The 27,209-nt window shown below is 36.2% G+C and overlaps 2 protein-coding genes across 2 annotated transcripts; both read right to left on the bottom strand.

Moving 5' to 3' along the window:
* Nucleotides 1-3,847: 3,847 nt before the first annotated feature.
* Nucleotides 3,848-8,319, bottom strand: LOC140152900 (5-hydroxymethyl-dUMP N-hydrolase-like). The gene is made up of 4 exons (XM_072175434.1): nt 8,085-8,319; nt 4,941-5,003; nt 4,611-4,721; nt 3,848-4,169 (listed from the first exon to the last, which is right to left on the bottom strand). The coding sequence occupies exons 1-4, from the start codon at nt 8,230-8,232 to the stop codon at nt 4,060-4,062; spliced, it is 432 nt and encodes a 143-aa protein (XP_072031535.1). The 5' UTR covers nt 8,233-8,319; the 3' UTR covers nt 3,848-4,059.
* Nucleotides 8,320-14,038: 5,719 nt separating this feature from the next.
* Nucleotides 14,039-26,853, bottom strand: LOC140152096 (uncharacterized). The gene is made up of 8 exons (XM_072174393.1): nt 26,311-26,853; nt 24,623-24,685; nt 23,789-23,902; nt 22,600-22,703; nt 18,218-18,377; nt 16,842-16,904; nt 14,699-14,812; nt 14,039-14,461 (listed from the first exon to the last, which is right to left on the bottom strand). Exons 1-8 carry the CDS (start codon nt 26,480-26,482, stop codon nt 14,352-14,354), a joined length of 900 nt encoding a protein of 299 aa, XP_072030494.1. The 5' UTR covers nt 26,483-26,853; the 3' UTR covers nt 14,039-14,351.
* Between the last annotated feature and the right edge of the window lie 356 nt (nt 26,854-27,209).

Genomic DNA, 27,209 nt, shown 5'->3' with positions numbered 1-27,209 from the left:
GCCAGATCGAAGCTCTCCTCGCATATAGTGGAACCGTGCAATGGGTGAATACCTTTATGTAAACATACTGAAGAATTTGCCCAGTATCAAGACAAGAGATTATACAACTGATGGAATAAAATCATTACTCAAATCCCTTGATGAAGCTTGTCTAGACAATTAAACTGATGGCAAATCTTGTGTATGCTCTATGAAAGGATAGACCTTTCTTTTACAGTTTTCAGTGACATTCCAGATTACTAGTAGAAACCACCTTATTGTCTTACAGTAATATTAACCATGCTAAGAGGCTTCAACAGTTAAGAAATCTGAACAAATCAACCTATGCAGCAACCATTTTATTAAATGACTTTGTCACTATAATATACAAATTGTGCAAGTGTGATGAATTATGTGAAGTTGTAGTACAATGGGTGTTGTAGAGTTTGCCCCAACTGCAGAAATATTGTCACCCTAAAACAACAATCTGCATAAATAAAGTATAATGGAGAAAACAGGGTCAAAATCCAATGGTCAAAAATATATTTTATTCACAATTTGGATTTATAAATTTCCAAATAATCAATGACTTGGGCAAGGGGGTAACTTGGCAAAGAACCCATTTTGATTGCAACAAGTATTGTGTAACATTAATGATATGTTCACCTAATACAGGGCGGGAGTGTGTGATCATGGGAACCAATCACACGGTCCTTTACGTAATCATTTGGGCTTTGCTAAATATGACATCACATCAATTTATTCCATAAAGCTCTATATAATAGTGCATTAAAAACTGTGCCAGGCTGCCAGCACATAATAGTGGTAAGGAATATGCTTCAGAATATCAATTTAAGGTACCTGGTTTGATTTCCAACAGTCAGTTGTGTAAACTAACTTTATTTCTTTTTTTCCCCCAAGTAGAAAAAAGTCCTAGATATTGGTATCATGGCATAGAGACAAAGTCGGATCATTCAGAGTCTATGGTCGGATTGGTTCCCAAGATTAGTCATGAAACTACTCTTATTATGAAAATAAAGACAAGTAAACTAATATCATTGTTTCTATTCATTAAATTTATTTTGAATCTTACAGTATGCATGATTCGAGTACTGAATATGAAAATTTATCTAAAATGTTTTATTTATTTCTAAAACTATACATGTACACTTGACTCGAATCATCTGCAGCATTTCATGTAAGGTCTTGTCATTGTTATTATTTCTACAATTTATGCTGAAACCCATCAACACTTGATAGGCTTAAAACATCAACTGAGTACAAGAAGATCCCAAGTACTTGGTTATTAATTATTACTGTGCACTTGTGACCTTTTTGCATTTAGCTGACGAAAATAAATACAGGTTTCAACCAGGGGGTACTCAAGTTTGGTTAGCGATGTGCTACAGAGAATCTGAAAATGGATCAAATATATTTATACCAATTTTCCAAGAAAAAAGGACCCATATACGCCCCTGAAGCCCAGATTTTTGGCCAAATTTAACAGTTTCGAGAAATGTTTACAATTTAAAAATTGTTTTGAAAAATATGAATATATTTGCAGCACATCCCCATATAATGGTCATTTGTACCGAGTACCCCCTCCCCTAGGGGATTCAACCTGATAATGGAATGTTATTCATCAACCTGAAGTATAATAGTACTGGATTTAATTCCCAGGCAAGATCACTTCAATTCCCTGTAATAAAAGTAAACTTTATGAAAAAATATATTACAGAAAACTATAAAGGAAATTGCACTTATTATTAAAGGCAGTCTCTCAAAATTGATTTGAGCAACATCCTTAATTTATTATTTGCTTTCTTGATCTCATCATCGCATATCATACTTGACTGGGCAAAACAAAATTAGGTCTACATCCAGCGTTCGAAATAGGGCCGGCCATTGGCCTGTAACTTTTTGGCCTGGCCGGTAACTTTTCTGACTGGCATTTAGTTGCCGGCCCGGCTGGCTGGTAACTTTTTAAGGTCAAGCCCGGCTGGCCTGTAACTTTTTGAGGCATATTTCGAACACTGTCTACATCACTGATTCACTGTATACCATGATTACCTCAAAGCATCACAGCTGAGGGACAGTTATATAGTGTGATGTTTTGAATGCATTGTGTTATTGCAACATATGAAGCAGCAATTTTGCTGCAGTGTTTTTCGACAACAATTATTCGGCACTTGATCCATTTTGTTAATAAAAATCTTATCATTTTGAGGGCTTTTTGCAACAAAGCCTCATCTCCATTAGCTCCCTTGGTAATGTTGTGTGTAAAATCCATCATGCTTATGAATAACATTAGCTGGGGAGCTAATGTAGATGAGGTACAGTTGCACTGAGCCCTCAATTTACACAAACCACAAAGGTCCGTATGCACAAAACAAGTTAGACCAGGTCTAACTTTAGACCCCCAATCTTACTATCACAATTAGTCTAGGGAGAAGAAACTTTTTGATATTTACAAAACTTATTCTATATTATTGTAGATCATGTTAAGGGCAAATACATGACTATATTAGGAGTAAAGGAGGGGGAAAAAGAATAAAAGGATCCCTCCCTAATTCTAACCTCCATGGTTGGACCAGGTCTAACGTTAGACCTGTTCTAACTTGTTCTGTGCATACAGACCAAAGATTTTTAATATATGACCCAATCAAGCAAAACGAGGAGCACAGGACAACATCAACAAAGTTGTGTTGGGCAGAGTTAAATGCAATAATTTACTTACTTTCACCAGTTGTTTTTGATTTTTTTAAATCCTTATTTTCTCTTGTTTAAACATCCAACGTATGTTACATTTAAAAAGCATTTGCATCCAGTTTAACCTGACTATAGTCCTTTGTTTTTCATTTGTGAAATCTTGATATTAACTAGAACTACTTCAGGGCCTCATACAGTATTAGTTTGCAAAATATATACACAATGCAAATTTCTGAAAATGGACTCTTTTATAACACTGCCCTCATTGCACTTGATCAGGTCACATGCAAATAAACAAAAATATTTCTTATTGTATTTATAATAACATACATGTCAATGTCAACATGGGAGCTAACACCTCTAGCTACTTGGGTTTTTCACAATATGATAGTAATGGAAAGAAATGACTAAGTGTTTGTTATTTCCCATCATTTAGGATTCTTTTTTACAGAATAACAAAATATGCATCACCTCTTCCACAAGTCCATCTCTTACACAAGATATGCCACCATACATTTATGTGTGGTTGGTTATTGAGTATGTGACCGATTTCATTTGTGCAAACGAGATACTTATCATATAGTATATTATCAATCTATGATATTATTACTCCAGAATCCTTGCCTAGGATGTTGCTCTGAAATTTTGAATATTTCATTCAAAGACTTCTATGGTAACAATATATACTGGGTCTACTTGAATAATTGCACTTGCATAATATGGTAAGGTATCAAATGTGCATAATATAATTGCGCTTCTTTTCCATACAGTTTTTGAGTTGATAAGATAAGATCAATTTATTTCACATTAGAAAACAAGAAAAGAATGCACAAGATGTTCAAGAGGAATTGCATATCATTTATAAGCAATACTACTAACTAGGGCCCGTATGCACAAAACAAGTTAGACCAGGTCTAACTTTAGACCTGATCTAAACAATGAGGTAAAGCAAAGAGTACCAACTTCACCATGTTTGGTTGTCACTAATGGAATGAAAAATAGTGCACCTCCGGATTATTTTGCCCTGCACATAATGAAATAATCCAGAAGTACACTATTTTCCTCTCAGTGACAATGCAAGCATGGTAAAGTTGATACTCTTTGTTGTCCCTCTAGTTGTACCTTATTGTTTAGAGCAGGTTTAATATTAGACCTTGTTTTATGCATATGGGCCAGTTTCATATACAGGAAAATAAGCATTCATATACATATATATATACGGTACAAGAATATAACTTTTTTATAAGTTTTATAATAATAAGATTATTGGTCTATACTGAGGTCTAGCTTCCAAAACAGAAAGTACCTGTTCCTGAACTGTGATGTACTACAATGTATAACAGTTTCACATTAAATATGTAGGCACAAAGGTCAAAGTTTCTCAAAGAATTCTTTCAGAATAGCAGGTACATCTTCTTCCTTGTAGTGTTTGACAATGAATGTGCTGTCATTGTGAGCTCCCTGGATCATACAAGACAAATCTGTTGGGGGAAAAGTGGAAAAGGAATATTATTTTAAATCATTCATGTAGTGTATGCTAGCGTTCTTGCTAGTATTCAAATGTGACATGTACCGGTATTCATTTGATGTTTTGCATACACAATAGGATTTCTTATGTGCCATGTTTCTAATATGCCATGTAAAGCAATATTTTGCACATGGTTTTTGTGCTCATAATGATACTGAATCATTATAAAATACATGTGTACACTGCAACAGCAATTTTTTTCTATTTGAAGGGCTGGTCTCTGTGAATTGGTTTTAGTTTTTTTTACCCCTTACCGCTGTTATAGGCTCTTTAACATCACATCCCTGCAAATTAAAAATTGGATTGAAATATGGGCAATATTATGTTTATACAATAACTAATTTGCTGGTGGCACCAATCAATCGGTTTTGTTTTTTGGATTGCTAAAACTTACGTTTAGGATTGTCTGACCTAAACAGACAAAGAATTTTCTTATTCATAGCAGCAGCTCTTCCAATCTCATACCCAACTCCAAGGGTTGATTCAGTAACTTCAGCTACTACAACTGTGAGGATAATAGATACAGGGAAGAGATTAATATCAACTAACTGCTAACTACAGTTCTTTCTAAATAAAGAACCAAAAAAATAAAACATATAGTACCTGTATTTTTGAACATTGATTGCCAATTTCACGATAACCATGTGGCAGCAATCAAAAATAAGATGAGTTACACCTCTCTGTCGCTAATGCACCTTCATGAAAGAATGTCAGTTAAACTTACCATTACATTCCTCCAGCCATGTTACATAGTTCTCATGCATTTCTTGGTGGCTTCTTACTTGCCCTGTAAAAATATGTAAATTATTTATAAACAAAAATTACTGAGTGATATTATTAAAAAACTTATATATAAGACAAGCAGATAGCATGACTTGGCATGTCTATTGCAATGCCTATGTCTGCTATCAATTTTGCTTTTTGTTTTTGATGGTCTTGGAATCATACCAATTAAGTGGTGAAGCTGTACAGGCCAAAGTTACATGTCTTAAGGCACTATCGAAAGGAGTAAATAAAAGAATTTTATTTTTAGGAATAAAAATAGCTTAAAAGTGAAAGATAAGTCAATAAAATTGTCATTATATTTCTGTTCAAGGTTCCTTTTATGCGTTAACCATCGCATATAAGCACACTACTAGGAAAGTAATACGTGCTAGACGGTTAGCGGTACACTCATTTGTAAAAAGAATTCTGCAAAAAATTACATGATTTTTACATATTGGAAAAAAGGGCTAAAAGGAAGGAAACAGCAGTTCACAAAGCTCCATTCAAACTATTCAATTATGTGTCAGCTACACATACAATATGTCTTCAACAAGTGCCCGTATATGGACGACCTTTTACCCTTAAGCCATGCAGAATAAAACTATGGTTAGGGTTCTCCCATTGACCATAGCTGTGACCCCCTGAGCTTGATGACTGTCTTGATCATTTGGTAGATGGAGCATTTAAGGCTAGATGGTTGTGCACCCCAAATGGAATGTGTGTCTGGTTTATGTAGTTACAATAACTAGCTGATGACACATATCCACCACAAAGTTGCTAACCCTTGACGCTGGCTAATGGATATACATTAATCATTTCTATGGGTAGTATTTATCTCAAGGTGACCACAAAATGTACTCAAACTTGTATCACTTGTCATCATGATGGTTCCAAGTGCAGTCTAAACTTGATATTTTCCAGATTTTTACCTGGCGCTTTAAATTCATAATGTACGATCTTATAATATGAATTTGGTTAATTTTTTTCAAACCTGATTTTTTGGCATATTTGTAATGTTTACACATGTCACAACTTGCACTAAATGGAATCAGCCAAATTTGTTGTGTTTGTAGGTAAACAGAGCAAAGTTCGACATTCCCGATCATTATTACTAGTATTATTTCAGCATTTTGAGTATATAATGACAAATTTAAAATTTGAAGGAAATCGTACATTAAGCCTTTAAGGGGACTCGATCTTTTGTGCGTAATTATAGAGGGCCTGGGGATTCACTCTATCATTTAAAAAATTATTTGAAGAAGTCAAAGAGCCCTAAGAATAAAAAACTGTAGTGTAATTCACGCCAGACACAATTTCTTTATATGACAAAAATAAATTTTTGTAATCGATCAAAAAACAAACGTTTTATATCAATTTAAAATTTAGACTGAATCCGTAAATATGGTACCTCTCGCCCTTTTTTAGGTCAAGGCTGTTTTTACCATTATGCAGCGAACCATTGTTGAAGCTTTTTCACATACAAAACATTCTAGAGAAAGAATGAGGCCATATAATCTTGAAATATCTTTTGTTGATCTCGAATGATAATGTCATGAAGTCGTACATTTTAAGGTCAAATTCCTAAAACCAAAACAAAACATTGCGACGCAGATATTTCCCGACTTACGCAATTTCATCATCACATCAGTGTCTTTATTATTTGTTTGAAACCTTTCCCAAACGTTCGTGCTCTTTATGCATAAAATGGCTAATCTATCTTTACAAAACGCGTCTTTCTTTAGTAAACAAAAGGCTAAAGATGGCATTATGAGATTTATCATTTATCATTACACTCCTCCACTCAACTGCCACTGTGGCCGAGCGGTAAAGCCCTAGACGCGTAATCAAAGGAAGTTTCGAATCGCTGGTTCGAATCCCAACGAAACCTGTGAAAACTTTTTTTTTTTTTTTTTTCATGATCGCACTCCGAAATGAGTCACTTTTCGGTAAATCATGTATCGTATCCTTAAGTAAATATTTTGTTCAGAAACTCTCTGAATATCCCCAAGTTAATTAAATTGTTTAAATGCATGTTGTATCAAATTTGACCCACAGAGTTCCTAAAATTATAATAGCCTTAAAGGGGCTGTGCAATAATTAGGAGCCCTGGGAGGAGGGTAAAATTGGGGGGGGGGGGCAAGAAATTTTTGGCGAGCCAAAAAGGGGGGGGGCAAGAAATTTTTGGCACACATTCATGGGGCACCTTTTAAATAAAACGCTCTAAAAAAAAGGTATGAAAATGCTTAAATATGCAAATTTTCCTGCTCGCTGCGCTCTCAACATGTAGGCCTATATAGACCATTTTAGGTTTGCAAATTGGGATCCCAATAATTTGGCATGTGCAAGGGGGGGGGCAAAAGATTTTTGGCGGGCTGAGAGGGGAAAGCAATTTTGGTGGGCCGAGAGTGGGGGAAGCGATTTTGGCGAGCTGTTTGGAAATTCCCCCCGGGCTATTTGCACAGCCCCTAAATAGCAAATGGTATGTATTTAAAAATAAAATGCCAAATTCTTTTTGACTAATGATAGCTAGTCCTTGAAGCCAAAGCAGGGCTGTCAACTTTTTGGAATTGCTTGGCGTGAGACAGAGGCGTACCGGGATTTGCCGACTCCCAATTCATTTTGTACCATGATTATTTGAGCCACAGTGCTCGGGAATGTGGCAAGCGGGGTAGGAGCAACAAATTATTCATGACGATGCGTGAGATTTTACTCATTTTACAGCTTTTTGCGTGAGATTTACTACCTAGGCGTGAGATTATACTACCTTGGCGTGAGACCGTGAGAGTGACCCAATGCGTGAGAGTTGACAGCCCTGAGCCAAAGTACACAGGCGACATCAAGCGTGTCTATATATATATCTACATTACACCAAGTCTTGGTGCACTTAAATTTACGGTGAATTTAGTACAGCAAAGTCCACTTTTGGTTGCTCGATCGAGCCTCAAATGTGAAGCTATTGGTCAGCAAATTCATTGCATTCAAAATCTAGTAGAAATTGATGAAGCATGACACTCTGTTCGGAAGTAAACTCAACCTATCACAATGGGCAAACCGTATCAAAAATGTTCTGCTAGTGCTACAATGTATTAACAGTTTTGCCTACCTGTTTCCATTGTCGTGGGGTCGAATACATTTGTTGAGTCCACATGATGTAGGTTTTCTGTAAGTACCTGTCCGTATGTTTGCAACTTCTCTATAATGCGGAGATGACTACCATCACCACTTCCACAAAAGTAGATCTTGTGGCTCATTTTGAATGTTTGTATTTATGATATTTCACAGTACTGAAGCTTACTCCAGTTTGTTTACCTCTTGCTCGATCTCTGCACTTCCACAACTCGACTTCCGGGTCATTCCCGACAAATCACCGTCCGTGCACTAGACCTACACACAACTCGACCTCCCAGATAATTGACCTTAAGGACAACTCGACTATACATATTTACAGGAGTTACATTGGTTTTTTCTTTGCATGTATGGGGGTAGTATTAATATGTACAAAGTGACATGACATTGCGCGGTCATTTTTATGCACAAATCAGCAGTAGATAGCTACTTCATCAATCCCATCAGCAATAGATAGCTACTTCACCAATGCTCATATCAGATAACTTTTAATGTAGAAAGCCACTTCGTCAATGTTCATATCAGTAGTATAGCTATTTCACCAATGCCCTTATCAGCAGTAGATAGCTGCTTCATCAATTACCTTATCAGCAGTAGATAGCAACTTCATCAATGACCTTATTAGCTACTTCATCCATGCCCTTATCAGCAGTAGATAGCTACTTCATCAATAACCTTATCAGCATTAGATAGCTACATTATATCATTAATGCCCTTATCAGCAGTAGATAGCTACTTCATCAATGACTTAATCAGCAGTAGATAGATAGTTCATCAATGACCTTATCAGCAGTAGATAGATAGTTCATCAATGACCTTATCAGCAGTAGATAGCTACTTCATCAATGACCTTATCAGCAGTAGATAGCTAGTTCATCAATGCCCTTATCAGCAGTAGATAGCTACTTCATCAATGACCTTATCAGCAGTAGATAGCTACTTCATCAATGACCTTATCAGCAGTAGATAGCTACTTCATCAATGACTTTATCAGCAGTAGATAGCTATTTCGTCAATGCCCTTATCAGCAGTAGATAGCTACTTCATCAATAACCTTATCAGCAGTAGATAGCTACTTCATCAATGACCTTATCAGCAGTAGATAGCTATTTCATCAATGCCCTTATCAGCAGTAGATAGCTACTTCATCAATGACTTTATCAGCAGTAGATAGCTATTTCGTCAATGCCCTTATCAGCAGTAGATAGCTACTTCATCAATAACCTTATCAACAGTATATAGCTATTTCAGCAATGCCCTTATCAGCAGTAGATAGCTACTTCATCAATGACCTTATCAGCAATAGATAGCTATTTCGTCAATGCCCTTATCAGCAGTAGATAGCTACTTCATCAATAACCTTATCAGTAGTAGTCAGCTATTTCATCAATGACCTTATCAGCAGTAGATAGCTAGTTCATCAATGACCTTATCAGCAGTATATAGCTACTTCATCAATGACCTTATCAGCAGTAGATAGCTACTTCATTAATGACCTTATCAGCACTGAGTAGATAGCTATTTCCTCAATGCCCTTCTCAGCAGTAGATAGCAATTTCAAAAAAAGCCCTGATCAGCATATCATAGGTAATGTTCCTATCAGTAGTATATAGATAGCTATTTCATCAATGACTTTATCAGCAGTAGATAGCTAGTTCATCAATGACCTTATCAGCAGTATATAGCTACTTCATCAATGACCTTATCAGCAGTAGATAGCTATTTCCTCGATGCCCTTCTCAGCAGTAGATAGCAATTTCAAAAAAAGCCCTGATCAGCATATCATAGGTAATGTTCATATCAGTAGGATATCAAAGCTATTTTATCAATGACTTTATCAGCAGTAGATAGCTACTTCATCAATGACCTTATCAGCAGTAGATAGCTACTTCATCAATGACCTTATCAGCAGTAGATAGCTAATTCACCAATGCCCTTATCAGCAGTAGATAGCTACTTCATCAATGCCCTTATCAGCAGTAGATAGCTACTTCATCAATGCCCTTATCAGCAGTAGATAGCTACTTCATCAATGACCTTATCAGCAGTAGATAGCTACTTCATCAATGACCTTATCAGTAGGTAGCTACTTCATCAATGTAGCTACTTCATCAATGCCCTTATCAGCAGTAGATAGCTACTTCATCATTGACTATATCAGCAGTATAGCTACTTCATCAATGCCCTTATCAGCAGTAGAGATAGCTACTTCCATCAATGACCTTATCAGCAGTAGATAGCTACTTCACCAATGCCCTTATCAGCAGTAGATAGCTACTTCATCAATGACCTTATCAGCAGTAGATAGCTACTTCATCAATGACCTTATCAGCAGTAGATAGCTACTTCATCAATGACCTTATCAGCAGTAGATAGCTACTTCATCAATGACCTTATCAGCAGTAGATAGCTACTTCATCAATGCCCTTATCAGCAGTAGATAGCTACTTCATCAATGACCATATCGGCAGTAAATAGCTACTTCATTAATGCCCATATCATATCAGCACTAGATAGCTCAGTACTTATCAGCAGTAGATAGCTACTTCATCAATGCCCTTATCAGCAGTAGATAGCTACTTCATCAATGCCCTTATCAGCAGTAGATAGCTACTTCATCAATGACCTTATCAGCAGTAGATAGCTACTTCATCAATGACCTTATCAGTAGGTAGCTACTTCATCAATGCCCTTATCAGCAGTAGATAGCTACTTCATCATTGACTATATCAGCAGTATATAGCTACTTCATCAATGCCCTTATCAGCAGTAGATAGCTACTTCCATCAATGACCTTATCAGCAGTAGATAGCTACTTCACCAATGCCCTTATCAGCAGTAGATAGTTACTTCATCAATGACCTTATCAGCAGTAGATAGCTACTTCATCAATGACCTTATCAGCAGTAGATAGCTACTTCATCAATGACCTTATCAGCAGTAGATAGCTTCTTCATCAATGACCTTATCAGCAGTAGATTGCTACTTCATCAATGCCTTTATCAGCAGTAGATAGCTACTTCATCAATGACCTTATCAGCAGTAAATGGCTACTTCATTAATGCCCATATCATATCAGCACTAGATAGCTCAGTACTTCATCAATGTTCATATCAGTAGTACATGGGTATTTCCTTATCAGCAGTAGATAGCTACTTCATCAATACCCATATCAGCAGTAGATTATCTACTTCAATGCCCATATCAGTATTAGATAGCTACTTCATCAATGCTCATATCAATAGTAGTAAGCTATTTCATCAATGCCCATATCAGCTGTAGATAGCTGCTTCATCAATGCTCTTATCAGTAGTCGATATCTATTTCAGCAATGCCCATATCAGCAGTAGATATTTACTTACTCCATCAATGCTCTATTCAGCAGTAGATAGCAATTTCAAAAAAAGCCCTGATCAGCAGTAGATAGCTAGTTCATAAATGCCTATATCATAAATAGACTATTATGGCAGTCTGTAGTAGGTAACTATTTCATCAATGCCCATCAGCAGTAGGTAACTTCTTCATCAATGCTCATGTCAGCAGTACAGCTACTTCATCAATGCTCATATCAGTAGTAGATAGCTATTCAGAAATGCCCTTATAGCTACTTCATCAATGCTCATATCAGTAGTAGATAGCTATTTCATCAATGCCCATATCAGCAGTAGATAACTGCTTCATCAATGCTCATATCAGTAGTAGATATCTATTTCAGCAATACCCATATCAGCAGTAGACATTAACTTACTCCATCAATGTTCTTTTCAGTATTAGATAGCTATTTCAAAAAAGCCCTGGTCAGCAGTAGATAACTACTTCATAAATGCCTATATCATAAATAGACTATTATGGCAGTAGATGGCTGTAGTAGGTAACTATTTCATCAATGCCCATCAGCAGTAGGTAACTTCTTCATCAATGCTCATGTCAGCAGTACATACGTACTTTATCTATCGTCAGAACTCTTGGCCCCCCTTTTTCCCCCAGTAAAAACCGATAATTTCACATTTTTGCGGTAATTTTGGGCACAATTTGTTGATTTTGCCCCCCCACAATTCACTTTGCCCTCTCAATGCCCCCTGGAAAAATATCCTGGCGCGGCCAGTCCACTGAATGAATCATTGTTTTATACCGGTACTGCAAGATGATTCCATGGGTGACAGAGTTATCGTATACATAAAATGAAAGCAAAACACAATTAAATCAATCAAAACATTGATATCGAGAACGTTTTTGTACATCATGTGTATATGATGTTGAAAAACTTGCGCAACTTTTTCTTAAAGCATCATTTTTAGAAAATGTGATTATTTTTGACCAAAACAAAAAGATTTTGAGAAGGAATAAGGTTGGGAGGGTAGCAAAAAGATTTCTCTATTCACAAGTTTTTAAATTTTTCAATTCAATGGAATGTATGTCAAGTTATGCAAAGAAATATTTTGTAATTTTAGGGGGGAATTTTTAATCCTTAACTACATCATAAACACCCATAATAAGTAGATAACAACTTCATCAATGCACATATCAGCAGTAGATAACTACATCATCAATGTCCATATCAGCAGTATAGATGGCTACTTTAGGAATCCCCATATCAGCAGTAAATCAAAATTTCATCAATGCCTATATCAGTTAGGCCTATATGACTAAGTTATATTAATGGCCACTGATATGAGCATTGATGAAGTGGCTATATACAGATGACTTTAAGGGGTACTACACCCCTGCACAATTTTGTGCCTATTTTTTCAGTTTTCTCAAAAATTATAACGCATTGATGACAAGTAAGATATGTAAATTATAGGGGCAAGGACTACAACTACTGCACTGATAATTTTTATTTCAGCACAGACAACAGTTGTGGAGTTACAGTCATAAATGAGGGAAAACCACTATTTGCACAATAAATCAATAACTACTTGCCTTGAGTTGCTGAATTTACAGTGCAGTAGTTGTAGTCCTTGCCCCTATAATATACATATTTTACTTGACACCAATGTGCTATAATTTTTGAGAAAAGTCCAAAAATAGGCACAAAATTGGCCAGGGGTGTAGAACCTCCTTAATTCATCTCAAAACTACATCCCTTGTAGCTCCTTGTGTGGTAGTTTTAAGGTCATGTCTTCCGCATGGGGTGTGTGGATTTTAACTGGAACAGCTATTAATAATTTTATTCAGCTAAAAATGAAATATTGTAAGATAAATTTGGTGCTAGGATCCATAGAAAAACTCACAAAGAGCTTAAAGCCATAAAGTACGATCTTATAATATGAAATTGATATTTTTAAATGTTCCAACTTACACTTAAATGGAATCAGCCAACTTCTTGAGTTTGTTGGTTAATACAGAGCAAATATTGGATATAAAGTCATATAACAGCAAAAATAACCAGTGGAGTTTGTTTCACTTTATTCATGTTATTTAAGCTTAAAATGGACAGAAACGCTTCCTGGCAATTCACACTAATATTATTTCAGCATTTTCGGTAAAGAATAACAAAATTAAAATTTGACGGAAATTGTACATTATGGCTTTAGCAAGCCATGGCCCCTTACATGAATAATACAAAAATACAATACAACACCAGCAAACTGGGAACCAAGGGAAAATATGAAAGAAAGAAATATCACTTTCCTGGTTTCCTCCTTTAAAATGTGGAACTTTATGACAAAATATATTACACCTGAGGTTCATAGATATAACTTTGCAGTTTGCATAAAACTGCATTTAATCAATAACACCATGATGAAAGGTTATATAAAATATCAAAATTGCGATTTTTTTTTCCCCCTATTTCAGTTTGAAAATATACAGATTTTGAATTGTGGTCTTCCAAACCATTGAGGAAGGGGTGGTGCAATGATTATGTGTACCCTAGTGTGGTGAAATATAGGGGGCGGGGGCAAAAATTTTAGGCAGGCTAGGAGGGAGTATTTCTTGGCCAGTCAAAGGGGGGTGCAAGTGATCTTTAGCACAGACGGGGCACCATTTCAACATTACACCTTAAAAAGGTGTAGAACATGTTAGGGAAACATTCAAGTGTGCCAATGTATTTGCTCTCTGCGCTTGCATTATATGATTAGACAATTTTAGGTAAAATTTGGGTTCCCAAACTCTTTTGCATGTGTAAAGGGGCCTAAGATTTTTTGGCACAGCCAGCAATTTTTTTATTAAACTATTTGAGAATTCACCACCCTAGGGATACACATAATTAATGTGCAGCTCAAGTGTATAGACACAAAGGTCAAAGTTGATCAAAGAATTCTTTCAGAATAGCAGGTACTTCTTCTTCCTTGTATTGTTTGACAATGAATGTGCTGTCATTGTGAGCTCCCTGGATCATACAAGATAAATCTGTTGGGGACATGAGAAAGGAATGTCAGACGATTAATTAAATGTGCCTATTCATATGTACATGTGATGAATACAAGCCTATTTCATTATTGCTCAAGAGTAGTAAGTGAACTGGTTTTTTGTGTCCATAATGTATTTAGCTGATAAGTCTAGGACATTTAACATACTTATTACATTATGCAGATTTTAATGAAAATATAATGGGTTGCACTAATCAACAAATCTGCCTATACTTACGTTTATCAGTGTCAGCTGATCTAAACAGACAAAGTATCTTCTTATTCATATTAACAGCTCTGCCAATCTCATACCCAACTCCAAGGGATGGTTGAGTAACTTCAGCTACCACAACTGTGAAGTAACAACAGAGAAGAAGGAAGAGATAACTGGGTTTTGGATGGTCTGAGAGTTGGCTCCTGGGGCAAGCAAAATTATCCAAATTATAACCAATGTTGTTGAGAAAGTCAGTTGAACTTTTCATTAGAGAATGAATTTGGAGAAATTTACCTTCTGATAATTACAAACACTCGCTGAGCAGCAAGACCTTCCCTCTAAGCTTTTAATCCGATAAGCTGATTATCTATTTGTCTTCATGAATTGGAAGACATTCTTTGATGTATTACTGAGCTCAACCATCTGAAATTACTGGAGCATGAGCCACCCAGGCTGGTGGCTCAGCATAGTATTTTATTAACAGAAGCTTTTCTCCAAATTCGTTTCCTAATGTAAAGGCATATGGTTTTGGTCAAATTTAATTTTGTTATTATTTGCCAAAAATTACAAAATAATATTATTAAAGACTTGTCAGGAATGTTTTCTGTCCATTTCAAGCCACTACTTACTATCTTAGTCACATAACTGTCAGTATATCTCTATGGGACATTGCAAAAACAGTATGCCTCATGGTGGATCGAGGCATGCACATTTTAATTTTGTCATTTTAGGAAACTACACACAGAGTTGAAACTGTTCACTTTCCACATTTCAATGGCTCAGCAGCAAAAAGATCTGTAACCATGGTAACCCCAGGGATGTCATATGATTTTAAAGCAATATTGTAACATTTACTGAGGAGGATGCACTCATTGTTTTTAAAATTCTGATTTTTACACAATTATAATGAGTAAATGCATTTTATGAGTTCGAGTTCGAGTTGGAGTTAGACATAGAGTTAGAGTTCTAAAATGCAACTCTAACTCTAAATTAAAGCCATATTATAACATTTGCTGAGGAAGACGACCTCACTGAATTTTTAAAATTCCCTTTTTTAAACGATTAAATTGTACTTTATTAAACCAATATACCCTGCAAAAATCAAGACTCTAGGTGCTGTAGTTTTGTCAAAATCCGAGATTTTGAATAAAACGCCGAATCCACGCTTTATTATTACAATGGAATTATTAGTCGAACGCATACCACGATGTTCATAGCACACAGTACGTGACGGCGTATGGGACGGTGATATACACAACAAAGGGTCGTACCACAACATGACCGAAGGAGTGGTGCGTATTGGCGATGCATGTCGGTGGTAGTAAATTTCAATTTTCTTTGCTTTGCCGTAGTTGTTCGGCTCCAAATTAAAAGGGGATATATCTGACAGTAAAACCTAACATTTTATGGCAAAGAAATGCTAATCTATTTTGTTTGAAAATGTTATAATATGGCTTTAAACTGTAAAATCTAACTCTAACTCCAACTCTTAACTCGAACTAATAAAGAGTAAACACTCAATTGTGATGCTCTGCAAAAATCAAGGCTTTATGTATACTGCATATATATGTAATTGTGTCAAAATCATTCAAAATATTAGTCAAATATATGCATACATGCGATGATAGGATGTTCATAAAAAGGATCAGTCAATTGGCGACAAAGGTGTTGGAATTAAAAAGTGATTTTCTTTGTTTGGAATATCATTTTTTCAGCTCAAAATTTTACTAGTGATATTGATGCACAACGGCAGGCCCGTACGCAGGATTTTTTTTGGGGGGGTGCTGATTTTGAAAAAGTGGACTTTTTTTTTTTTTTTTTTGGGGCGATTTTGTGAAAAGTGGACTTTCTTCCCCAAATTTGGACCTTTTTTGACCAAAAATGCGTAAAAAACCGGATTTTTTTACTTGCAACGCTCGCTAATTCTGAAATTTTGGGACTTTTGTATACTTTTACAAATCTGGGGAGGTGCGGTCGCACCCCCCGCACCCCCCCTGCGTACGGGCCTGCACAACGGTATGTATACTCAAGCACTTATTCAGGGCATGCACATTGCACAGCATTGAGTGAATTCATGGATGTCACAAATCATATACACAGCAATTATGGAGTTACGTCTTTGTGCCACTGAGCCATCAAATTTTCATCTAGACATTTTTAGGCCTACCATTGCATTCCTCCAGCCATGTTACATAGTTCTCATGAATTTCTTCGGAGCTTCTTACTTTCCCTGTAAAAAATGATTTAAAAATATGTTTATATTTCTCTTTAAAAATTAAAATAGATATGCAAAGGGCATTAAAAGGCAGGGGAAATGAATGGAAAGATCATACTTAATAAAAATTAAATTAAAGACAAAAAAATACATGTATGGGTCAACAGCCACCATTTTGTCAAACAATTACTGTTAAATTCAATAGATTTGGTGCACTCACAAGACACTAATTGTTATTTTGTGTTCATTTCTGGTTCATTATGTCACTTAAAAATGTTTTCTTTTCAGACATTTCTACAAAATAGAAGAAAACTAACAGGTTATGTCTGTCCTGAACTTGAGATCACATCCCCTAACACTGCGAATATTGGATTAGGATAATTACCACACACAATTTATTACATGTATGCCTGGGCCTGGGCACAAAGAATGAAGAAATTTGCCTTGCTTGACATGAAAACACAGTGTCTACATTTTTGAAGCTTACTACAGTTCCTATAGCCTAGTGCATACAGTGACTCCCTAGCCCCTAGACAATGTTTGGAGCTGAGACTATTATAGTCTCAGGTTTGGAGACAGTCAATACCAACCTCTGACTATGTCTAGCAAACACAAAATGTTTTACAGAAAATGTTAATAAATCTCCGGTTGTATAATGGGTACGGGTATTTTATGTTTTAATAGAATTTAGAAACATTCAGAAAACATTTTTGAAAACTTAATGCAAAACATTTTAACATATTATTAAATGTTATTATTAACTGTTGACAAAATTTTTCAAACTATGTTTGCCAGAAAATATTTTGCAATAACATTTTGACAACATTATGTTGTTGTAGTGTTTTTTCAATAAAATGGTTTTAAAATGTTTTCATGACTTTTATATAACTCGACGATCGACCGACATTTAAATGTTATCAAAACATTTTGACAAAAAGCAAAACACATTTATATATAACATAACATGTTTCTGTTTTTAACAACATTTTTGTATTTACTGGGTATTTGTTGTATATGGTACAGCTAAAGTCTTATTCAGATTCCCTTTTACAAATTAAGCGTACTGCTAGCCGTCCAGCGCGTATTATTTGCACAAGGTTCAATGCACACGCTTGACGTCGTGCGCGTATACGCGATGGTTTAAGCTGTCAAATGAAATCTGAATAAGACTTTAGTAAGTATTCTCTGCAAAAAAAAATAATAACATTAGGCTTCATTTATGTTTAAACCTGAATTTATACCACACTGCTGAAATGATGAGAGATTGATTTACCTTATCGGTCAAGTCAAATAAATTCAGCTAAAATAAAAGTTTCATTAAAGTTTACCTGTTTCCAACAGTGGGTCCTCGTAATGAAAAACGTTTTCAGTAAGCACCTGTCCATAAGTATGCAGTTTCTCTATGATGCGCAGATAAAGCTCTCGATCTTGACTACCAGCACGGATGCTTCCACAAAAGTAGATTTTGTGGCTCATTTTCTCAAGTGTTTAAAAGAATGGTCATCCATGCACTGTACTAAGCTATTTCAATAATATTTGGCGTTTTAAGCTTACTGATTTACGCTGTCAGCGATGTTTTAATAGAGTACAAGATTTCAGTTGGCAACTGAGTCCGATTCTTTGTGCAGAATTGCCTCACCGATATTTTTAAGTTACTCGGCGAAATCTACATCTATTCTAGTAGCCTGTCGAAAAATAATAAAAATATAATTGCCTTCGCGATTGTTATGATCTAAATCATGAATGCCGGTTTGTTTTGGTCTCAGGTCAACTAGGCCCCAAACCAACTCGACCAATCTTCTATCATCCGTTCTTTCAATTCTCTCACTCAGCATAGGCGACGGAAGGGGGGGGGTAGATGAATGGGACATTCTCTCGGTCGGAGCTGTTCCATCTATTGCACGTCAGAGGGGACACCCTCGCGAAATCCCTATGGTTTGTACAGGGCCTTTTTGAGCTTTTTGTTCAAGTCAATTTTCTCAGCACAGAAAATACCACTTGTCTTCTGCCGAACGAGAAGTTTTCCTACTCCTAAAAGAAGTAAAAATAAAACAATAATAACTCTGTACTTTTTCCATTTTAAGCCCCCGAACACCGTGTTTTATGCCAAACTAGTCAAATTGGCCCATGAAATACCAAATTCACCTCTTGGACTGATGAGTGAAGACCCCTACATACTGCAGTTACTGTCCGTTTTCCTATACACAATACACAGTGCTCTTTCCCATTGACGCGTGACCTTTACAAATAGCCCTACGTTAACAGTATGGGGATATGACTAGTTAACGTCGCTGTGTGAAAAATAACCGCCAATATTAAAAGTACTCTTCTAAAGTTCTAGAAAATATAGTTTTTAACATGTCCTAATTTTTTAGCTAATTTAGATGTTTGGAAATATTCGTACTTTGGTGTTTTAGTTAATGTTATAGGTAATAGTACATTGCCTAGTTAACGTCAGCTGTGTGAAAAATAACCGCCAATATTAAAAGTACTCTTCTAAAATTCTAGACAATATAGTTTTGTAACATGTCCTAAATTTTTAGCTAATTTAGGTGTTTGGAGAGGGTCGTACTTTTGTGTTTTAGGAAGGACATGTAAACGCGACAGATAACACCAAAAATATGAAGAAATTATTTCCAAACCGTGTTAAGTCAAAAATCATTATGTTGCTCATTTTCAAGAATGCTGGTTTACAAAAAGCACGCCATTGTCTGATTTCGTGAACAAAGCCAACATAACATTGTTTCCTTTCGTTTCCTTTATAATCGGTTACCCAACTGAAGCTATGAATACCAGCTTTATTGCGATATCGCACATGAAAACAGTCACTTTTATCCGATTTAATCAGTTGAGCTGTTTCAATGAGTGTTATCTTGGTTTAATAGCTTTTAATGGGGTTAAGTCCTGCAAAGGTCGAGATGAATTCTACTGTAGACATGACTGCATCATGAAACGCACCAACTATACGTTTAAAAACAACCCTATCTCTAGCAAACATGATTTTTGAACCCCTGAATGTGATCCGCATTCATTCTCTGAAAAGAACCATATTTTGTATTAATCTGGTCATGCATTATGCCTGTCCCCCCCAACTCATCACAAAGGTTGGTAACCATGAGAGTTACTAAATCTTTCAAAGACCCCCCTAAATTTTTCATCAAATTTACTCCCTTTTTCCATGCAAAATTGAGAACAAAATTTGGCCAAAAACAACCCCTTTTCTGTTTTTTTCAATGACTAGAATTTCAAACACCCCTTTTCATTGAAATATTGATATAAAATTACCGGATTTTCCCAAGTACCCCTTTTATCCAAATTTCGTGGACAGTGCAAATTAAATACCCCCTATTTTGCTGATATCACAGTCAAATTTTGCAGACATTGCAAATCAAATACCCCCTATTTTGCCAATTTTGCGGTCCTTCAGTCGCCACTGGTAAAAAAATTACCCTTTTGTGCGCTATTTGGTAACTCTCATGGTTACCAACTTTTGTGTTGAGTTGAGGGGGGGGGGGGGCAGGAGGTGCTTCTCACATACGTTTTAAATCTTGGCATAATGATCAAGTTTTCCACTGGTACCATTTATTTAAAAAGAAAGACACAGGTAAGACAGGACTTCAGTTTACAATATTGGAAGCTATTGGTTCATTGGAATAATATTATATTGCATCCATATGTACAATATTGTAAATCATAAATCAATTATGACAATTAATATATAGAAGTATGATGCAGAGCCCACCGTTGCCCCGGGACTATTACCCATCTTGGCTCAGTCCATGCTTGAACCCAAAACTAAGGAGATAACTTTCTGTCTCAGCCAAATGTTAGGCTCAAAGTGGGAATCACATGCAAAAACCAAGACTAACTTGTTCTCATATCATGTTATTTTTCTTCATTTGAGCTAATATTTTCTTGCTAATAATAGACCTATATTGTTTTGTTCCTAATTTAGTCAGGCACTTTGAGGCCTTGGCATAAGGTGCCATATAGACAAATCCAACAAGCCAAGTCATGGTCAGGATTTGGTCGGCCATTATTGGGTCCCCGCGACACCAAACTGGTGTTGTGACTGCCCAATTAGGTGGATTAAAGCCGCTTAAAATCGATGTTAGATTCTTTTGTGTTGTAAACTGTCATCATTCTTTTGTCTATGTGTAACATGGGTGATAGAATGCAGTTTAAAATACCCTCCAAGGCCGCATCATTTCACATTTTAGGTGAGATTGAGCCGATGGCTGCCATTGAGGTGTAGGAATGCGTGAAATTGGATTCGTCTATAAAAGGATTTTTTTTAAATTAGTAGTGGTAGTAGTACTGTTACTACTGTAATATTCATAAATTTAAAAATGGCTTTTTTTGACAGTTAGGCCACATAAAATAATTTTTTTGATTCTCATCCAGAGGAATTTTATGAAATGACAATTGTTTGTTTTTTCAATGCAAATCGGCATTGCTAGTAGTTGTAATCTTTTTTCGATGTATTCTTGGATAATGATGAAGTACTTTTTATTTGAAGGTCTTATGAGTTAAAATACTAAAAAGCCTGCCTAAATTTTATTATCATATTGAATTGCTGGACTTTAAAAGCAAAAGTGTTACTTGAAAATTGAAAAGGAAAACAGAAACCATGGATCAACACAAGAAAACAACATGGATAAGGATGAGAACAATTTTTTATAAGGCCCTATGTAAACCCAGCAAACACAAAACATTTTACAGAAAATGTTTAAATGCCAGTTTTAATAAAGGGTATAAAACATTTTGATAACATTTAAAAAACATTTTTGAAAACTTAAAGTAAAACATTCTAACATAATGTTATTAAGTGTTAACAAAATATTTTGCACAAATGTTTGGCAGAAAATATTTTGCAATATCATTTTAAGAACATTTTAAAACTGTTGTTGTAGTGTTTTTTGATATAAAATGTTTTAAAAATGTTTTCATGATACTTTTATATAATCCGACATTTAAATGTTCAACATTTTGACCAAAACCAAAATGCATTTATAACACGTTTATAATAAATTGTGTTTTTAAAACATTTGTGTTTGCTGGGAAACCAGTATCAAAATCCCTTCTAAATCATTTTGTAACCTGATTTTAGAGCATATCACACATATCAAACATACAGAAGTTAGAACACTTACACAATATACCCTGTTTATCACAGTGGCATGCCCAAGAGGTGGCTTGGGGTTTAACCCCTCACCCCCCCATCCCCCACCCCTTTCCAGATTGCAGGATTCTGAGTTCACCCTTGCACCATCTGTGGGATTGCTTTCATTTATAAAAACTAGCTTTCCTATGATAAACTTTGATAAAAAAAAAGTAAAACACCAGAGTAAAAATATGGAATGGTTGCAGGACTGTGACATTATACGACATATCAAAATGATCCAGTGAGCATGGCCAAGACTGCCACATCAACATGTAGTATAACAGCCACCTCATTTGTAGATGTATGTAATAAAAGGTCATAAAACTATAAATTGTAGCCATTTCAAGAGGATATTGAATTTGGAAGAAGCAAGCGTTTCATCAGACGACAAAGCTGATGTGGGTACCAATCATATACAGCTTGTAATGTGGTATGTAGTTTATTGAATCACTTGTACCATTCTCTTGAGTCAAAATTTGGCATGTTAAATGGTCTGCAGTTTTGAGCATTGACAGTTAGAGACTATGATATAAACATACATCAAAGTTGATCAAAGAACTCTTTCAGAATAGCAGGGAATTCTTCTTCCTTGTAGTGTTTGACAATGAATGTGCTATTATTGTGAGCTCCCTGGATCATAGCGGATAAACCTGTTGGGAAAAATTGAGAAAAAAAGGTTATTATTGAATGCCACTAACACTGGGCTTAACACGACACATGACATTAAAATTTAAGCACCTTATTGCTGTATTGAGCTATTTCAGTTAAAATCCATACACTCCTATGGAAGATGTGAACTTCCACACCGGAGGTGAATAGTATACAAATACATACTGCCATGAGAGGTTCTGGTTAAAATAGTATTAATTGATCTCAACGAGGGACCATAGTTTTAACCAGAACTTCGAATAAAGGCAGTATATATTTGTTTTATATACTTCATTAATATGTTCTTTATTCATTGATTGGTTAAAAGAAAATTATTTGACGTTTTGACTCTCCAGCTTCTATCCTGAGTGAACAGCACGACCAATTTAAGTACAACCTATATTTTGCCCTTCAAAACAATCGAATAGGCTAAAATCGGGCTAACCAATTACAGCAGCGCGAAATCACGCTATGGCAGTTTCGTGTGCGTGAACTGTTCCGTCGCATCGAATGCGCGCACGCGGAAGGCATGGTCAAAAGTACTATTTACGGCTCGGAGGTACTATTTACGGCTCATCCGTGACATTGAAAATACTATTTATGGCTTAGAGGTACTATTTACGGATAAGAGTATACTGATGGTAGAACTATTTTTGGTCATGTGATCCACTTTTAACCAATCAATGAACAGGAATATATTAATGAAGTATATAAAATGGAATAGCCCACTTGGACTGGCCTCACAAATACACACATGATGCATGTTGTGCAAAATATTGGATTGCCTTGACTACTATCATGTACACAATATGCAACTTAGTAAAGGAGTATCGTGAATAAATTAGTGCAGAGAGTAGGGCAAGTAAAATATCAAGTCGTGCAAGTGAATGCCTACAATGTATGTGGACGTGTCGGATGGACAAGTGGAAAGGCATAAATTCTGCGAGGCAAGATCTCAATGCAACAATTTGGTGAATTAAGATTTAAATAATTAATGAACCCTGCTCTACAAACGGTTCAAAACCATGCAATATACTTTACCATAATATTTTGTATGCATGTTGTACCTATCTCATTTTAAACTTACGTTTATCGGTGTCAGCTGACCGAAACAGACAAAGTATTTTCTTATTCATAGCAACAGCTCTGCCAATCTCATACCCAACTCCAAGAGATGGTTGAGTAACTTCAGCTACCACAACTGTGAGGGTACAACAGATGAGAGATAGTACCATTTAATTATTAGAAACCACTTATTCCTATCGATGTATGTTAGATAATATATTATTTGTTTACAACTTCTACAAAAGTACAATTAAAATTAATTATACAATACTCCAAAAGTTTCAAACTACTCAAAATGATTACAGGATTAGATTCTGTTATTTTAATTATTTTGAGTAGTGCATAATATTTTTGAAGCTTTAAGGCTGGAGTGCTGTGGGCAGTGGCGTAGATTTCTTTTTGACATTGGGGGGGATGGTGTTGAAAAAAATTCTTGAAGAATCGTGAATCCAGCACCTTTTGGCGACAGAATAAGTTGATGTTACAAATGTGCTATTTTGAAGCTAAACTGATGAAATATGGAGCAAAAGTTGAAAAAATTGCGCGCGAAGCGCGCAAAAATTTGCACTTTTGGGGCTAAAATGGGCAAATGTGAGATAAATTTGGTCAGAAACCTATATTCAGGCGTCAACATTGGGGGGATGATTGTATGGAGCATCCGCCCCTGGCAAAATATTGGGGGGGATAAATCCCCCCCATCCCCCCCGGGATCTACGCCTATGGCTGTGGGATTTTTTTCACAAAACTAAACAAAACTTAGCTAACAGTATTTCATATTCTCCATTTATCTGTGTCATCAATATTATTTCTGAGTTCTGACATCCTCTATAAGAATAGTTTACTTTGGTACACTCACCACTGCTTTCATCAAGCCATGTTACATCGCCATCATGAATTTCTTTGTCAGTTTTTACTTTTCCTGTACAGAATAAAATCAATCGGCTTTGATGTAGTCTGGAATCTGGATACCCCATACTGACATACTAAGTATAGATGTGGTTTATGATATATTTCCAACATTTGTTTTTCTTCACAACATTTCAAAAGTTCAAATCCAAAAGCATTGATTGTCTCTTTCACAGTACACTGAAATTATTTTCTTCACTCTATTGATTGATCTCATTGAATTGATAAAGAACTGACAATTTTGTATTGTTACAAACATTCATCAAAGTACCTACAATCCCAGTTAAAATTGTTGGAACACTTTAACATGGGTAGTTCAAATATGCTCCCATTAGGCATGGATTAGGTGGGAGTGGCATGCCCCCTCCTCCCAAAAAAAAAAAAGAGGAAAGGAGAGAAGAGAAGAGAAAGTGGTAAAAAAGGAGAAAGGGGGAGAGAAAAACTTAAAATTGCACGCAAGAGAGAAAAAAGGATGCGAGACTTCAGCTCATGTACAGGACCCTGAATGGGGAAGTTGGAATCGGAGTGGGAAGACTACATACATGAGGTTGGAACAGAGGGATTAAGGACGAGGGGAAATCTCAGAAAACTCCAGCAGGAGTTGATCAAGAAGGATGTCCACAAGTACAGCTTCTTCAATAGGACGATGCAAAAAGCTGGTGCAGGGCCGTTCCTAGGGATTTTGCCGCCCTAGGCAAAGCCTCTCCATGCCGCCCCACCAAAGCATACCAAAAAAGTGTTAGGGGGGGTTACCCCCTTGAAAACTCATCAGTTTTGACCTAATTGTATACTGCCCACGACCGTTTTCCTTCTTTTCTGTATTTTTATCCCAATTTTTGTTCTTCTTACACGAATTATAAGAATAATAAACATGATATCATGCACTATTGTCAAAAAAAATTCAGCACCTTTTAGCGACCGAATAAGTCTATTGTACAAATGTGCGTGAAGCGCGTGAAGCGCGTGAAAAAGTTTGTCATTTTGAAGCTAAACTGATTAAATATGGTACAAAAGTGGAATAAATGCGGGTGAAGTGCGCAAAAATTTGCACTTTTGGGGCTAAAATGTCCAAAGGTGAATTTGGTCAGAAACCCATATACAGGCGTCAACATTGGGGGGATGATTATGTGGACCATCCCCCTGGAAAAATAGGCCTATTGCCCCCCCCCCCCGGATCTACGCATATGCCTGTAGTTTCCTTTTCCGCCCTGTTTTCTATTTCTCTTTTAAGCCCCTTTTTATTTTTCCTTCCATTTATTCTTTTTATTCGCCCTCATTTTTTCTTCCCTTTTCTATCATATGCCTGTAGTTTCCTTTTCCGCCCTGTTTTCTAGTTCTCTTTTCGCCCCCTTTTTTATTTTTCCTTCCATTTATTCTTTTTATTCGCCCTCATTTTTTCTTCCCTTTTCTTTCTCCATTCCCATTTTTTCTTTTTGCACCAGAACCAGAAGCATAGTGAAGGACTGTACTCCCACGAAATCGAAAGACTTGTCGCTTGCAACAAAAGAATGTAGGTCATAAAACACAAGAATATTGGTGTCAATATGGACAACGACTGACTACGCACAAACTAAATTCTGAGTTGCTCCTTATGGGTCAAATACCTTGGCTTGAACCTCAAATTTTGAGTTAACTTACCTGTTACTGGGTTGGGTATCATACCATCCATTGATGGGTCCTTTATATTATAAAAAACATGTTCAGTAAGCACCTGTCCATAACTCTGTAACTTCTCAATCATGCGCAGATAAAGCTCTCGATCTTGACAACCAGCACGAATGCTTCCACAAAAGTAGATCTTGCGGTTCATTATGAATGTGAAGGTAGTACAGTTTCTGATGCAGTGAACAGTGCCCTGTGTCTCTGACTCTGTGGCCTGTACAGCAAAACGTCTTTAAACTTGGAAGTTAAAGTTGAGCTGCTTTAATAAGCTTATTTCTCACATTGATGTATATAAAGATATGCCAGTAATACATGTACTGTCTCTGTCGCCCTGTTGCCGAAACACTGCTTTATCAAGTTAATAAGTTACTGATCACTGATGGGTGAGATTGGAGTTTGAACAAAATATTACTGCAGCTGCAATCAGAATGTGTCGTAGGTGATCGTCTTTGATTGAATTTGATTGTACAACAAACATGTGTTACTTTGTAAACAAACCGGCACGGCATGAAGGTCAGCTGACAGAACATGTGACCATCCACTATCTTTATTAGGCTTTTTAACCAGTCGTTCTTATTAAAACATTGATAACACGTATTTCATTGTTATTCACGGAGTGAAGTACAGGCTTGTTCAAGGTATTCAAGGTACTTTTGTAACTTAGAGAAGTGTACTTTTGAAGAAAAAAAAGTTATTCGTAGTCTCACTATGGATGATGGCACCCTTCAAACTGATCCTGATGAGGAACTGCATTCATTTTATAATACCGTACAGGGTCGGACCCAGGAATTTTTGATAAAGGGGGCGCCTTTTGGTCGACGACGAAAAAAATGTGTTAAAGGGGGTTACCCCCTCGAAAACTCAACGGTTTTGGC

Source organism: Amphiura filiformis, chromosome 5 (genome assembly GCF_039555335.1).
Source record: "Amphiura filiformis chromosome 5, Afil_fr2py, whole genome shotgun sequence".
Lineage (NCBI taxonomy): Eukaryota > Metazoa > Echinodermata > Ophiuroidea > Amphilepidida > Amphiuridae > Amphiura > Amphiura filiformis.
This window is presented reverse-complemented; position numbering and strand designations above follow the sequence as displayed.